Here is a 12,791-nt window from a genome sequence, read left to right as displayed (position 1 = left end):
CCTGGATTCAATATCGATAATATTTATTTTGGTAAAAGAATACTTGGGGCATTTTTCACCCGGTGGAAAATTAATGAGTGAAAATATTCTATATATTCGCATCAAAATATTCAACATGTATTTCATAATGAGCATTCACGAAATAATGCAATACCCCATTTTTTAGCCAATATCAAATTGACGAGTAATATAAGAAAATCATCATTTTTTTTGCGAATTTCATAAAAATGTTGAATATTGGATGCACACGTCTATTATTCTTATTTTACCTCGTGAAAGGCTTTTGTTCCCGAAAACTAATTGGTGTCGTATTCAAACATTTGTTAAATGAACAAAAATATTTTTAATTTCATTTCTGTAGGATTCAGAAAAAGACTTTCTTATATATGTATAGCACGACCAATAATGATTCACCAAATAATTCATGAAATCATTGAACAATAAATTTATAATTTACATTCAACATCTGGTGCATGATACAATCGTATAAATGCTGGTTGCAGTTCACTAACAATATTAATTTCATTATGCTTCACCTGTTAATGCTTTCACAAATTCAACATTGTTCTCTCAGAATCATAAGTTGAGTGCGCTGATTCACAAGCAGCATAAATTTCTGTTAACTACGAGTGCCCATGTTGAATTTGCTGAATATATTGCTCAATAAATATAACATTGTACAACGAATTTTTTTTTAGATTCATAACATCCTTCACTCATTCCCTAGTCGGATGTCATTTCTCGAACAATCTTTCACAATAAAACCAACTAAGGTAAACCGCTTTAATATTCATTCAATATAATTTTTTCAAAATTGATATATCGGCAAGTTCAAACATCTAGCACACATTTAATTCTTCCAAATGTATCAGGATTCGTAACTCCATCTTACCATTGTTTGGTTCCGATTGTTTGAGCTTGCTTCTTTATCTTCCGAACATAGAAATCGTATCAATTGTATGAGATATTTATTGAGCTTTATATTAATATCGCAATTTCTACAAACCAGACAGTCCAAAGATTGTGCCGTTCTATTGTTTGAACATTTTTCGCCTTGATAGTAACAGACTAACCTGAGTTTTGATTGGTTGACGATCTTGCTGAATAAAATTATCTTTGGACGTCTGTTTTGCAGTTCTTGCTGTCGAAAATGTACATGCCCTGCACTAGTACCCACCAGCAAAAATTACGTGTAAGTTCATGATGTGGCGTTGCTTTTTTCCGACAAAATTTATACACGCCGTTTCACAAAGCTTTGATTGGCTTGTATAGACAATCAAATTTAAACGGACCAACGTCCTTTTATTGATTTTCAATTTCTCTAATTTTGCCCAATTAAAGAAAATATGAATTTATTATGGCCATCCGATTAATGACAAATGCTAAATTGCATTGAAAAACTCTAAAAGCCTCCACTGTTAACTCAAATATTTCGTTTATAATTAAATATTTCAACCATTTACCTATATATTTTCAGTTCCCTCATTTATAAATTAATCTCAAATATGTGGAAAATGTTTCACTGGTTGTGGCAACAAAACAATTGTCGAATGTATTATGGGATCGTGATCAACGTTGTGTAAAATTCTTAATACCAATGTTTGATCGATATTGAAAACTTCGTTTTGTTACACATTTCCACTTATTTGATTTTAGATTATTCTCAATTACTGCAATTTCCAACTTATTTGGGCAACCCAGTAACTATCAAATGCTCGATTAGGAGATCAAAGTTTCGTGAAATCTGTGTCGCGTCAACTCTGAATAGTTCTGAAATTCTGAATGTTTGAATATACTATTCAAATAAGTTCCATCTCTCTTCGAATTGAAAAAAGCCGCCTGCTGAAGATAATACAGGGTGTTTCATTGGAAAACGGAAATACTTAACAGGCGGATAGTTGGCATATCAGACGAACCACCCGGTATATTTTTTTCACATTTGGCAAACGTGTTTCTTATTGAAAGCTCAAATGTATCATTCAATAACCGCAAGTAAAATCCAGGTCCAGGACAGTTTTACTGCACAAATTTTTAACGTAAAAGGAAATTTTCAAGAACTTGGATTCCTGAAAGAGGTTTAAAGTGACTTTATGAAGAATTATCAGAACTATCGAATCCACAACTATTTTAACATTACCCAGCAATAACTTATTACATTGGTTTTTTTATAGCTGCAGACCATTTCAGTTTGTATTTTTAAATTACCCTCTCAGTTACAGAAAAAATTAGGACCCTGTATGTATTATCGAAGTTAATATTACTTGGAAATTGTTATTGAATGATTTTTTGTTAAAACTATTATGTACCTACATTTTGTTTTCCAAACAAAAAATGAATAAAACAAACATAAGTAACAAAATTAAAAGAAAAAAACTACATGAATTAATCGAAATGCAGTATATTCCTTTGAGATCAATACTCGGGATCAGCTCACTATAAAAATAGAACAATTTTTGTGTTTATGTTTATTTTGTTAATTTTTTTTATTTGGAGAACATGTACCTACATAATTTTCAACAAAAATGAAATCGACCTAATTCATCTCAATTCTTTCATTGAAACACCCCTTAACAATATCCAAGCAATATCAATTTCGATAATTAGATAAATACATACAGGGTCTTATTTTTTTCTGGAAAAGACGAGAGAGTAGGTAACTTAAAAATACAAACTGAAATGGTCTGCAGCTATGAGAGTTGCAGTTTTAATATTTCATCATTACTTCAAAATTTCTTGAAAAATTCACTTTTACCTTAAAAATTTGTGCAGTAAAACTGTCTGCGCGAAAATTTAAAGCACACGCCTCAGTTAAGTTTCTTTTGGTCTTTTCAAATATTGAAACAGATTTTCAAAATTTCGATTTTCAGAGTGTTGTTTCGAGGATTCAAACGATTCATAATTTTTTGTTAACCCGGACCTGGATTTTCCTCGCGGTTATTACATGCTACATTTGAGGTTTGAACAAGAAACACGTTTGCCAAATATGAAGAAAATATACCGGGTGGTTCATCTGATATGGCCAATAAATGTGGTATCTCCAGAACCACCTCGGTCGGTCCACTTGTTAAGTATTTCCATTTCCCAATGAAACACCCTGTATAGTCAACGCAAGTTTCACACACTGATTGTGTGACAAAAGTGTGGTTAGCGCCGATAATAGACAGGTGTGGGAAGTAATTATTCAGCTCATCGATAGCGATAGCCCATAAATTAATTTATGAAATTCATTTTATTTATTTTTTTTCAAGGCAAATAGATTCGAAAAGATTGATGTCCTAGCCTGCTAATTTGTTCTTTCCATTTTCAATCTATAAATAGCAGCTCTAGAACTGAAACTGATTGAGTTTTCAACCATTCTCCAAATATAATAATTCTATTCAAGACACATTTTTTCATTGCTTTTTACCATTTGATCTATAACGTTAGTTAGATATTGTCTTGTGCCATTTGGATTACAAATACTTAGATATAAATCTTTCATACTGGTGGATACGTAATTTGCAGTACAAATCTACCATGAAATTGTGACGAATTGAATAATACGTAGACCAGAGAAAATCAATAAATTTCAATTGCATTTACAATTTACATTAAATTCATAAAGTTGCAAATTTTTTACATTGTGCAATAACAACCGAATAGTCTTCGAATTACATATTCCATGTTTAGTCCATAGAAAGTTCATCTGGTTCCCTATTGTTCCCTGTTCCCTATTGCAAGTCGAAACGTTTTTGCACTAATACTAATCGCTTCAAGAATAATTGACATCTCGGGCAGATGTAGACAGCCCATTCAGTGAGAATTTGTTGATTATGTTCTTAGTTTAATCTAAGAACCTGAAAAAATAATTGTATCAGTTTTAAATGCTGATTCGTTTGTTTGATTGGCCTCTGCTGAATTTTCACGGCCTTCTTAGATGTCAATAATTCTTGTAGCGAGTATAGTTATGTTCAATTCCATTTTTTATTGAAGTATCTTTGTCAAATAATTCATTTTAATTTATTATTGGGAATGGTGGACCATAATGAATTTCCTTAATTTTTGTGGGCTTACGGTCATTCGATTTCCTGAATCAAATCACTGAAACTTTTTAAATTCTGCGTATATTGAAGAAGTAGCGATTGAAAATCGTTTGTAGATCATAATTTGCGGCAAAAATGATATTTTGTAAGCTCATCATTGTATTATCGATTGAAAACATATCAAGGTAGCTTCGTGAAACCGGACATAAGAAAAAGATTTTTTTATAAGAAAAATATCAAATGATAAACCTTCAGCGTCCGATGATCATGGTGTGAAATTCTCACAGTTTAGGCTTCGAAACATATTGATTTCAAAAAACAAATGTTTAAATCTGAGCATCCGTCGTCCAGGCTTTTCTCGAAAACTACTGGAGGTAACTATAAAATCTCTCATCATCCGACAACGATCCTCCCAGTTTAAATCAAAGATGTGGAAATAAAGAACCTTTGTGTTAGACTTGTGTATTCACAAAATAGTATTCATCTTTGGTATGTCAACAAATAATCGACGAATAGTTGTAGATTAATGTGGTCCGTAACAATAGAAGCTAACCACCAACATATTTCGTTCTTCTGCGGCAATTTTTTTCCAAAAAGACATCTTGTTCAAGAGCGAGATATAATAATTTCCAAGAACAAAATATGTCCTCTATTGAAAAAATTTTTTCTGATATTTGTATATTAATGCTCCTTCACAATAAGCACGAGATTGTTCAAAATATGAAATTTTTGCTTACTGCTCACTACTTTTTCCATAATTTGATCATTTGTATACAGTTAAAAAATTTTATCAATTATTTTCACGTTTAATTGCATCTCAACTCGAACGTGGAGTTTGAATTGACCTCAACTTCACCATGAAAGAACGATAAAATCTTGTGATATATTGTAGGTATTGCAGTTACTAGGAAATTTTCTCAATCTGAACACCATTTTTAATTGTAGAATATTTTTGTGAATAAAGTATTTATATTTGAAATTTGGTAGGAAACCTTGTCGTTTTTTTTTATGATATTTGTTGCAGTCAACATAGAGCTGATAATAAAAGTAGAATTCGTTTACACGTAAAATAATATTTGTCAGTTGATAAAATTCCGACATTTCGTAGGTTGAAGTTACGTTTGCATTGTGAACGAGCACTCAGTAGCTTTAAAACGAGATAAACTCCATTTGATTGTATGTTTCTCACCCCTTCTCTATTTGTTTCAGGTGTTCCGTGTCAGAACTCCGCCGGAAGCTATCGAATTGGTCTCTAGGCTGCTTGAGTACACACCTTCGTCACGAATAAGCCCCCTGCAAGCGTGCGCTCATCCCTTCTTCAACGAACTACGTGAACCCAATACCCGCCTGCCCAACAACAATGAACTGCCACCTCTGTTCAATTTCACAGAACACGGTAAAATTCAATACATATTAGTATAATTCGCAACTAACAACTTACGCTCAGCTGCGTAAGATTAAGATATCCCAGTAATAAACTGCTCCACAAGAGTTAGGGATATCGTATTCAATCGTTTTCAAAAGTATGTAATCTTCGATAAAATGGCTGTAAAATCATTTAAAACTCAATAACAACTTGAATCGATTCAATAAAAATCAGTATGAGACATTTCGTCAATCTGGTCGCCTTTTTTCTGAAGTTTGGATCTTTGCATATGCTTCATGAATATTCGTATTTTGAAATGAAGTCAGTTTATCAACGGCTTCGATTTGAAACGAGTTTTCTGAAAATGCCAAGACATAAATTAACAAACGCTGAGGCTAATACGGCTATCGGAATGCTACAGGCTGGCCTAACTCAGGTTGTTGTAGCGGAAAGGCTCCAAGTCAGCCAAAGTGTGATATCTCGACTTTGGAATAGGTTCAAGGAGACAGGTTTCGTGTTGAAAGACCAAGGCTTGGTGGGCGACGAAAAACAACACCTGCTCAGGATCGTTTCATCACCGTTTCGACGAGAAGAAACCCTACATCTACGTGTAGAATGCTACGGAATACTCTTCGAAATGCAGATGGGGTCCAAGTTTCCATCGAAATCATCAGACGACGTTCGAGAGAGGTGAATCTAGGTTCTAGACGTCCATTAAGAGGAGATCCATTAACACGTGACCATATGCGTCAAAGACTGGAATGGGCAAGGCAACATATCAATTGGAACGATCAATGGCGTAGTGTCCTTTTCACTGATGAATCCAGATATGGACGATTTTCAGATTCTCGAAGAATAAGGGTATGGACAATCCCACGCATACCCCGTAATCGTCTCTATGTCCAAGAAGTCCATCCATGCCGAGGGAGTAGTGTTACGGTATGGGCCGGGATATGTTTCAACGGGCGCACAGATCTACACATTTGTCTTGGGAATATGACCGCCTTACACTATAGGGAGCATGTCATTGACAATGTTGTGCTAAATTTTCACGCTGCTATTGGTGAAACTTTTCAATTTCTAGACGATAACGCTAGACCGCACCGTGCAGCCATAGTTGAGAACGCGCGCGAGGAGCTTGGTATTCCACATTCACCAATACCTCCGCACTCACCAGATTTGAATTGCATAGAACATGCATGGGATATGCTCCAAAGAAGATTAGATAATCATCAAACTACCCCAGAATCCTTAAATGATCTGAGAGAGCTTCTGCCCCGTTTATGGAACCAAATTCCTCAAGAAATGTTCAACAACCTCGTGTGTAGTATGCAAAGAAGATGTCAAGCTGTTATTGATGCCCGTAGAGGCCATACATTGTATTATAGTCTTAAAATGCTTGAATTCTCTGGGAATAAAATTTCGTTATTTCACTCGATTTTTCTTAACCAAGAAAATTAATTTGCAACTTGAAATCGTATTAATATGAATTTTCATCTCAAAAATCTTATTTTAACTATATTTTTTGCAATTTGAGTCAATATCCCTAACTCATGTGGAGCAGTTTATTTCGATCCTTTAAGTGATGTATAAATTCCTCTTTTCCACACCCAAATCCTTTCCTTTCAACAGAAAGCCATTTGAGTAATGAAATATCTCATCCTCACAAAAAAAATACATCTCAGGTTATGAAAAATGTATTTTTTTTTATTCAGATGAATTGACAGCAAATTTTATTTTTCAGAGTTGAGCATTCAACCTAGCCTCAATGCGATACTCATTCCTAGGGGACAGGGTGGTTCCGAGTCAACCAACAGTCCCCAGGACGGCCCGTCGAGTGTGGCTACCGAGGGCAGCGATACCCCTGTAGTAGCTGCAGCCACCGCCTCCGGTATGGCTTAGATTGATAATTTATTCCTGTAAAAAAATAAATGGCAGACGGTTGGGCACCCAACACAATATGGGTCTTTTTCTAGGCGTACAAAACACACACATACACCACATAAAAATTTGCACGCAAAATTTAGGGTGCGTGCTTTTCTGCTGATCCACTTCAATATGTTACATCTTTCAGATCTGTGTGTTCTTTGTCCGTTTCGCTGGGACGGCTGTACTATATTTAGAGTATATAAAATTTAATATACGTTCATTGTACAGAACTCTTTGACTTATTGTTTTTGATCCATTGATATATAGCTTATTACTCTGTACTCGTTGAAATTCAATATTGAGATGATTAAACTGATAAAATATCACCTTCCACCAGTTTTTCGGAAGATTCAACGTTGTAGTGTCGATCAAGTTATGGCAATGACTAAGAGGATATCACTAAACCATTAAAAACTATACAAGTTACATGTGATTCCTTCAACTTTGAATATAACATTAAAAACTAGTTATCTCTTAGGTGTTCCTATTTTCTTGTTACTTTTATGTTGTATGAGTATATTTCATCATTACCTGTTATTTCTAATACTTTTTTTAAGTGTTTCATGCATTTCATCAATCTGGTATCAATTGTTGTAATTTATGTATTATTTTTGTTTTAGCTTTTTCGGTTTGAATCTAATTTTGTGAATTTGTAAATCTAATTGTAATACATATCTGAGGTGATCTAGGAGCAATTTGAATATTTCATTTTCAGCATTTACGGATTAATTGCTGACCAATCATTAAAAAAATGTGAAAGTATATATTATTGAGGTCTTAACGAAATTTCATACAAATGTCTTTTCCTATGAATTGTCGTTATTTATTTTTGAACTATTCTTCATCTATGAGAAACAAGGATAGAATCAATAAATCACATAAAAGTACAGACCAATTTTCGTACTTTCCTTAAACTGCGATTTCAATCAATAAAATTCCATTATCTGATGTTACAGGTGAGCTTTTGCCAATATGATATTTCTAGTTCAAGATTTCAACGAGTACAAATTTCCTCAAAGGTGTCCCATCCTCGTTTTTATCGGTGTTGATTTTTTTTAACTTTTCAAATCCCAATCATGAAATATGTGTCGTCTTGGAGCTTCTCGTATTTATTGAAATTTTTATTTATGTATGATTCGAAAAATTTTTTAATATAGTTTTCCTATTGAACATGACATTCGGATGAATCCTTTTTAAGAAAAGTGTTTTATTGAAAATTAATTTTTTTTTAACAATGAATCGAATCCATTCGTCTATGAAATTATGAATGTCCATCATTAATTAAGTCGAAAATTAATAGCTTGATTATTGAGAAACATTTTTATGGGTTGTGTCTTGAAATTGATAAGTAGGATCGGTGTTATCTAGATTTGCGATTCAAAGCAAGTCGATCAAGTTAATGCAGATATCAAAACTCCATTTTAGATTTAGTTTAACATCAAATATGAAACGGAAAAAAAATATTTTTTCTCCATTTTGATGTTGAAGCTCAGCTTATAGATGCACACTTAAGAAAAACCGAGTATGCAATCTTGTTTTTGGTGAAGAGTTCATCTGTGGGAAAATTGTCCACCTAAAACATTTTTCTTAAATTGAATCTAGAGCTATAATGAGTTTTCAAAAAAAAATATTTATTTGTGGAATTACCTTAGATCAAGAGTTAGCAGTGTATATATATATTGAAAATCCACTCGTAATATAACAAAAACAAAAGTATGGCTTTTATTGTTTTTTTTTTCGCCCTTCCAAAATGTAGGATAAGAATTCCATGTTTTCGTTATCATTGTTTGAACTTGTAGAATATTACTGAGTTTAGAAGTTGTTTTAATTTGGTGTATTGTGAAAATGATGTTCAATAAGTCATTTTTCTTATCTAATTATGGTTAAATTATAGATGTTTTAGTAATATTTTCTAAATTAATTTCATATTATTGATATACTGAATATTTTGATTAACGGTGCTACTATTAATTACTAAAACAACTAGGTTCACTTTATTTTCTAAACATCTGAAACTTGTTCAGACCTCACAATATCAAATTTAAATGGCAACTTGGGTCGATTCTCACCAATTGAATTGAGAATATATAATTAGTTCTTCCAGCGTAAAAACGTTCGCTGTTGAAGAAAAACTTGTCCAATGCATCATACAACAGCTCTAAGACACCCTGTAGCTATTGAATTTACTATAATTTATTCTTATAAGAATTTAATGTTGGTTATATTGGAATGTAACCAATTGAAGTAAGTATGTTGGTGTGATTTCGGAAAATAAATAAAAATAGAGAGCACTAGATAATTTAGCCTTTCAACTAACGCAGTGGATGTTGCAAAATATTCGAGTTTAAGAAACATTATTCCAAATTATGTACTTCTAGTGTCTGCTTTAGAAAAAAATTAATGAAAAATATATATTTGTAGAATATCTTTGTTATAGCTTAAAACATGCAATGCATTTTGATTTCAATTACCAACACATATTTTTTATAGTGTCAGACTGATTAATTATGGAAAACGATTACTCACTTCAAGAGATTATAATGATTTCTGTATATCGATTGTAATAAATGTATCGCCTGGAACTCTACTACTTTTTGTAAAATGTCACAAATTTCAGCTTTAACTTTAAACCACTTGAGTAGATTGTCAGTCGGACACTACTGAATGTATTGTACTTGAGAAATATTTCTGATTTCTAAGAAATGAATGGACGTTTTTGAAATCTCAAATATACTCATCAAATTTAATTCTATCTAACTAACAGAACTACAGAGTGAAGTTGAATGATTCTCGAAAGCTCATCACTGTTTTTATATCAAATTTTCATTTATTTTCAAAATAATGCAAAATTCATTGAGAGCCTAAAGTATCCGTTGAGTCCATTGTTGAGTAAAGAAATATTTTAGTTTGCATGCGAATTTTAATAGGTGATTTTTTCTTGCTACATTGAAAGGTTATAAAAGAATACTCTTGAGGGAAAGTTGCGAAAGGCGAAAACCGAATTCGCTTTTTTTAATTGTTACAGCTTGTTTAAAATCACCTGAGAATTCTTTATTTTTTCTCCCTTAATTTTTATGAGACGCATATAATTTCGAAAAAAACAATTGATCTCACGTAAGAGAATTGAATGAGTTCTTGAAAAGCCGCCATTTTATAGACAATTGTAGGTTAGAGTGGGTTCATGCAGAGTTGCTGAAACCTAAGGAAAGAATGTCGAAATAATCGCCATCTACCCATTAGATTGGTTTCTTGTTTCTTTTGTAGGTTTCAGTTCTTACTATGATGCATTACTGCATAAACCTACCGTTATATACAATGGTTTCTCAAAATATATTTATAAATTTTATTACCAATTTATAAATATGTATCTTCAAAATTAAAGGGAATATTACTATTCAAGATTGGATAAAAATGTCAATGTTTTCTTTTCAACTGCTTCAATCCTGTTACTTGTACCTGAAAATTTGAATTAATATTATTGTCTTGAAAAAATTCGCACACAAAATATAGTATTTTTGGTGTTTTACTCATCGTACATATATGTAATCAAAATACATGATGCTTATTGCACAAAATACATAATTATTCCACTTGCAGATTTGTAGTACATTTTGCATTTTAAAAGAATCAAAATGAACATAAATTGACAGCTGGAGACTATCTGATTACTTCAATGCATAATTTTAATTTTCGAGTTTAATATATTCTTCATCGCTCATTTTCTTTTCTTATTTTTAGCCAAAATAAATCCTACGAACTTTTCACTAAATGTTTAGTCTGGCAATGGCGAATTCGCGTAATAAAATTATAAGGGAACAGTTTAACTTCAAATTTAAACAAAAACATATATTGGCAAATGAGATCGATAGAAACATTTTTGCCTTGTGATATAAATGCGAAGTACTTCACGACATGATTCCTCGATGAAAATTAGCAGGGGTAGTTCATATAAATTTTTTTCGAAACACCCCCTTTTATAGAGATACAGCCTTTGGATGGCGTTAACGAGTTGACAGTTTTTAATTTTTTCTACGGGTACTAAAAAACTCATAAAACTCTACATAATATGACGTTCCAAGTAGATATTTTAGTCGATCTCATAATTATGATTATGAGGGTTGAAAATAACTATCCCTCATGACACTCAAGGATATTTCATTCTATGGAACACTTATACGATGCAATGGAACCAAAAATTACGAAAACTGCTCGTTAGTTTTGATTTATTCTGAGAAAAGTATCGACTATAACAAAGTTTTGCAAGAAAATTTTAGAATTGAATGGGAGACCATAAGAGAATTTCACTTTTCGAAAATCTTCCCACGAAAAGCATTTTTGAAGGAAAATCATAAGGGGATTTGTAAATTTCGACCCCTAATAATGAAATAAATTGGACTGGCATTTATTTTGACATCTTTCATGGCATACTCATACTCTACTCTCGGAGTAAGTTTATGAACACACTACTTTTGGCGTTAAACTACCTTCATCTTAATAATAGTTATGGGATTGAAAAAAATTGTGTGAGCAATCTTTACTTAGTGCTTCGTGTTATGTTAAGTTTTATGACACAGTGTTTTTTAGAACCGGAAAAATTTATATGAACTACTTCTGCTTATTTTCATCAGGAATCATGTTCTTAAGTCTTTCGCATTTATTTAGACAGCCTGTAAAATCAAGATATAGGGTATTTTGCAGTCATTTTTCAACAATATTTTGTTAAATGTGTTGTGTGAGTTTTTAAATAACGATTTCTGGTGCTTGAACATTATATGATATAAATTTCTGAAAAAAAAATTAGAAATAGCGGAAAGTCTGCAAAAGTCGATTTCATTTTTTAAAAATGGCCTTCGTAGGACCACCATGTATTTGGAATAAAATTATGTGAGAAATCCAAGAGGTTTTCTTCAGATAGTTTTTGATGTTTTTTAATAGTCATCTTTACAATGAAAGGGATTTTAAAGACGAAAAATTTCAATTTTTTCGCGGAGATTATTCTATTCAATTCTTTTAGAAAATTTAGTATATCCAATTTGGCAACCGTGAGAAAAAGTCTTGAACTTTTCTGAATTCCATGTACTATATTTGGATTGAGCACTTAAAAATTCAAAGATATGACAAGGAACCGTTATTTCACAAAGTCACCCAAAAAAATACTGCTGAAAAATACCCTTAAACTCCAATTAAACATCCTCTATCTCGCTTAGGTTCGAAAATATTTCTCCTGATTGCATCTAAACGACCATTATTGTATAAAGACCAATGTCTTTATACAATGAGACGACTATATATGTTAGTCCAGTTTATGGTGAAACACCTCGTTTATCCTTATCAATTGTTCAAATTTTGTTTATGAAGATAGCAAATCTTGGAGTTTTGCATATTCATTGTTATTCCAGTATTAAAATGCTTTGTCACTCTTCATGTGCATGATTGTCCCATCAGTTTGATGTTTATATTTCATTTGCCGTAAT

At 32.2% G+C, this 12,791-nt stretch overlaps 1 protein-coding gene across 4 annotated transcripts in view; it reads left to right on the top strand.

The window, feature by feature from the left end:
• The window catches only part of LOC123310151 (glycogen synthase kinase-3 beta-like), a 76,155-nt gene extending 67,122 nt beyond the window's left edge, over nucleotides 1–9,033 (top strand). For 3 of the 4 annotated variants that reach the window (XM_044893555.1, XM_044893558.1, XM_044893557.1), the window contains 3 exons: nucleotides 699–773; nucleotides 5,232–5,418; nucleotides 7,133–9,033. In XM_044893555.1, coding sequence (XP_044749490.1) covers nucleotides 699–773; nucleotides 5,232–5,418; nucleotides 7,133–7,290 — 420 coding nt within the window. In that variant the 3' untranslated portion in view covers nucleotides 7,291–9,033. The remainder of the gene's footprint in view (nucleotides 1–698; nucleotides 774–5,231; nucleotides 5,419–7,132) is intronic. The other variant, XM_044893556.1, reaches the window with a different exon arrangement.
• The last annotated feature ends 3,758 nt before the right edge of the window (nucleotides 9,034–12,791 follow it).

The sequence above is a fragment of the Coccinella septempunctata genome, chromosome 3 (genome assembly GCF_907165205.1).
Source record: "Coccinella septempunctata chromosome 3, icCocSept1.1, whole genome shotgun sequence".
Taxonomy (NCBI): domain Eukaryota; kingdom Metazoa; phylum Arthropoda; class Insecta; order Coleoptera; family Coccinellidae; genus Coccinella; species Coccinella septempunctata.
The sequence above is the reverse complement of the archived record's forward strand: the minus strand, read 5'-3'. Positions and strand labels throughout refer to the sequence as shown.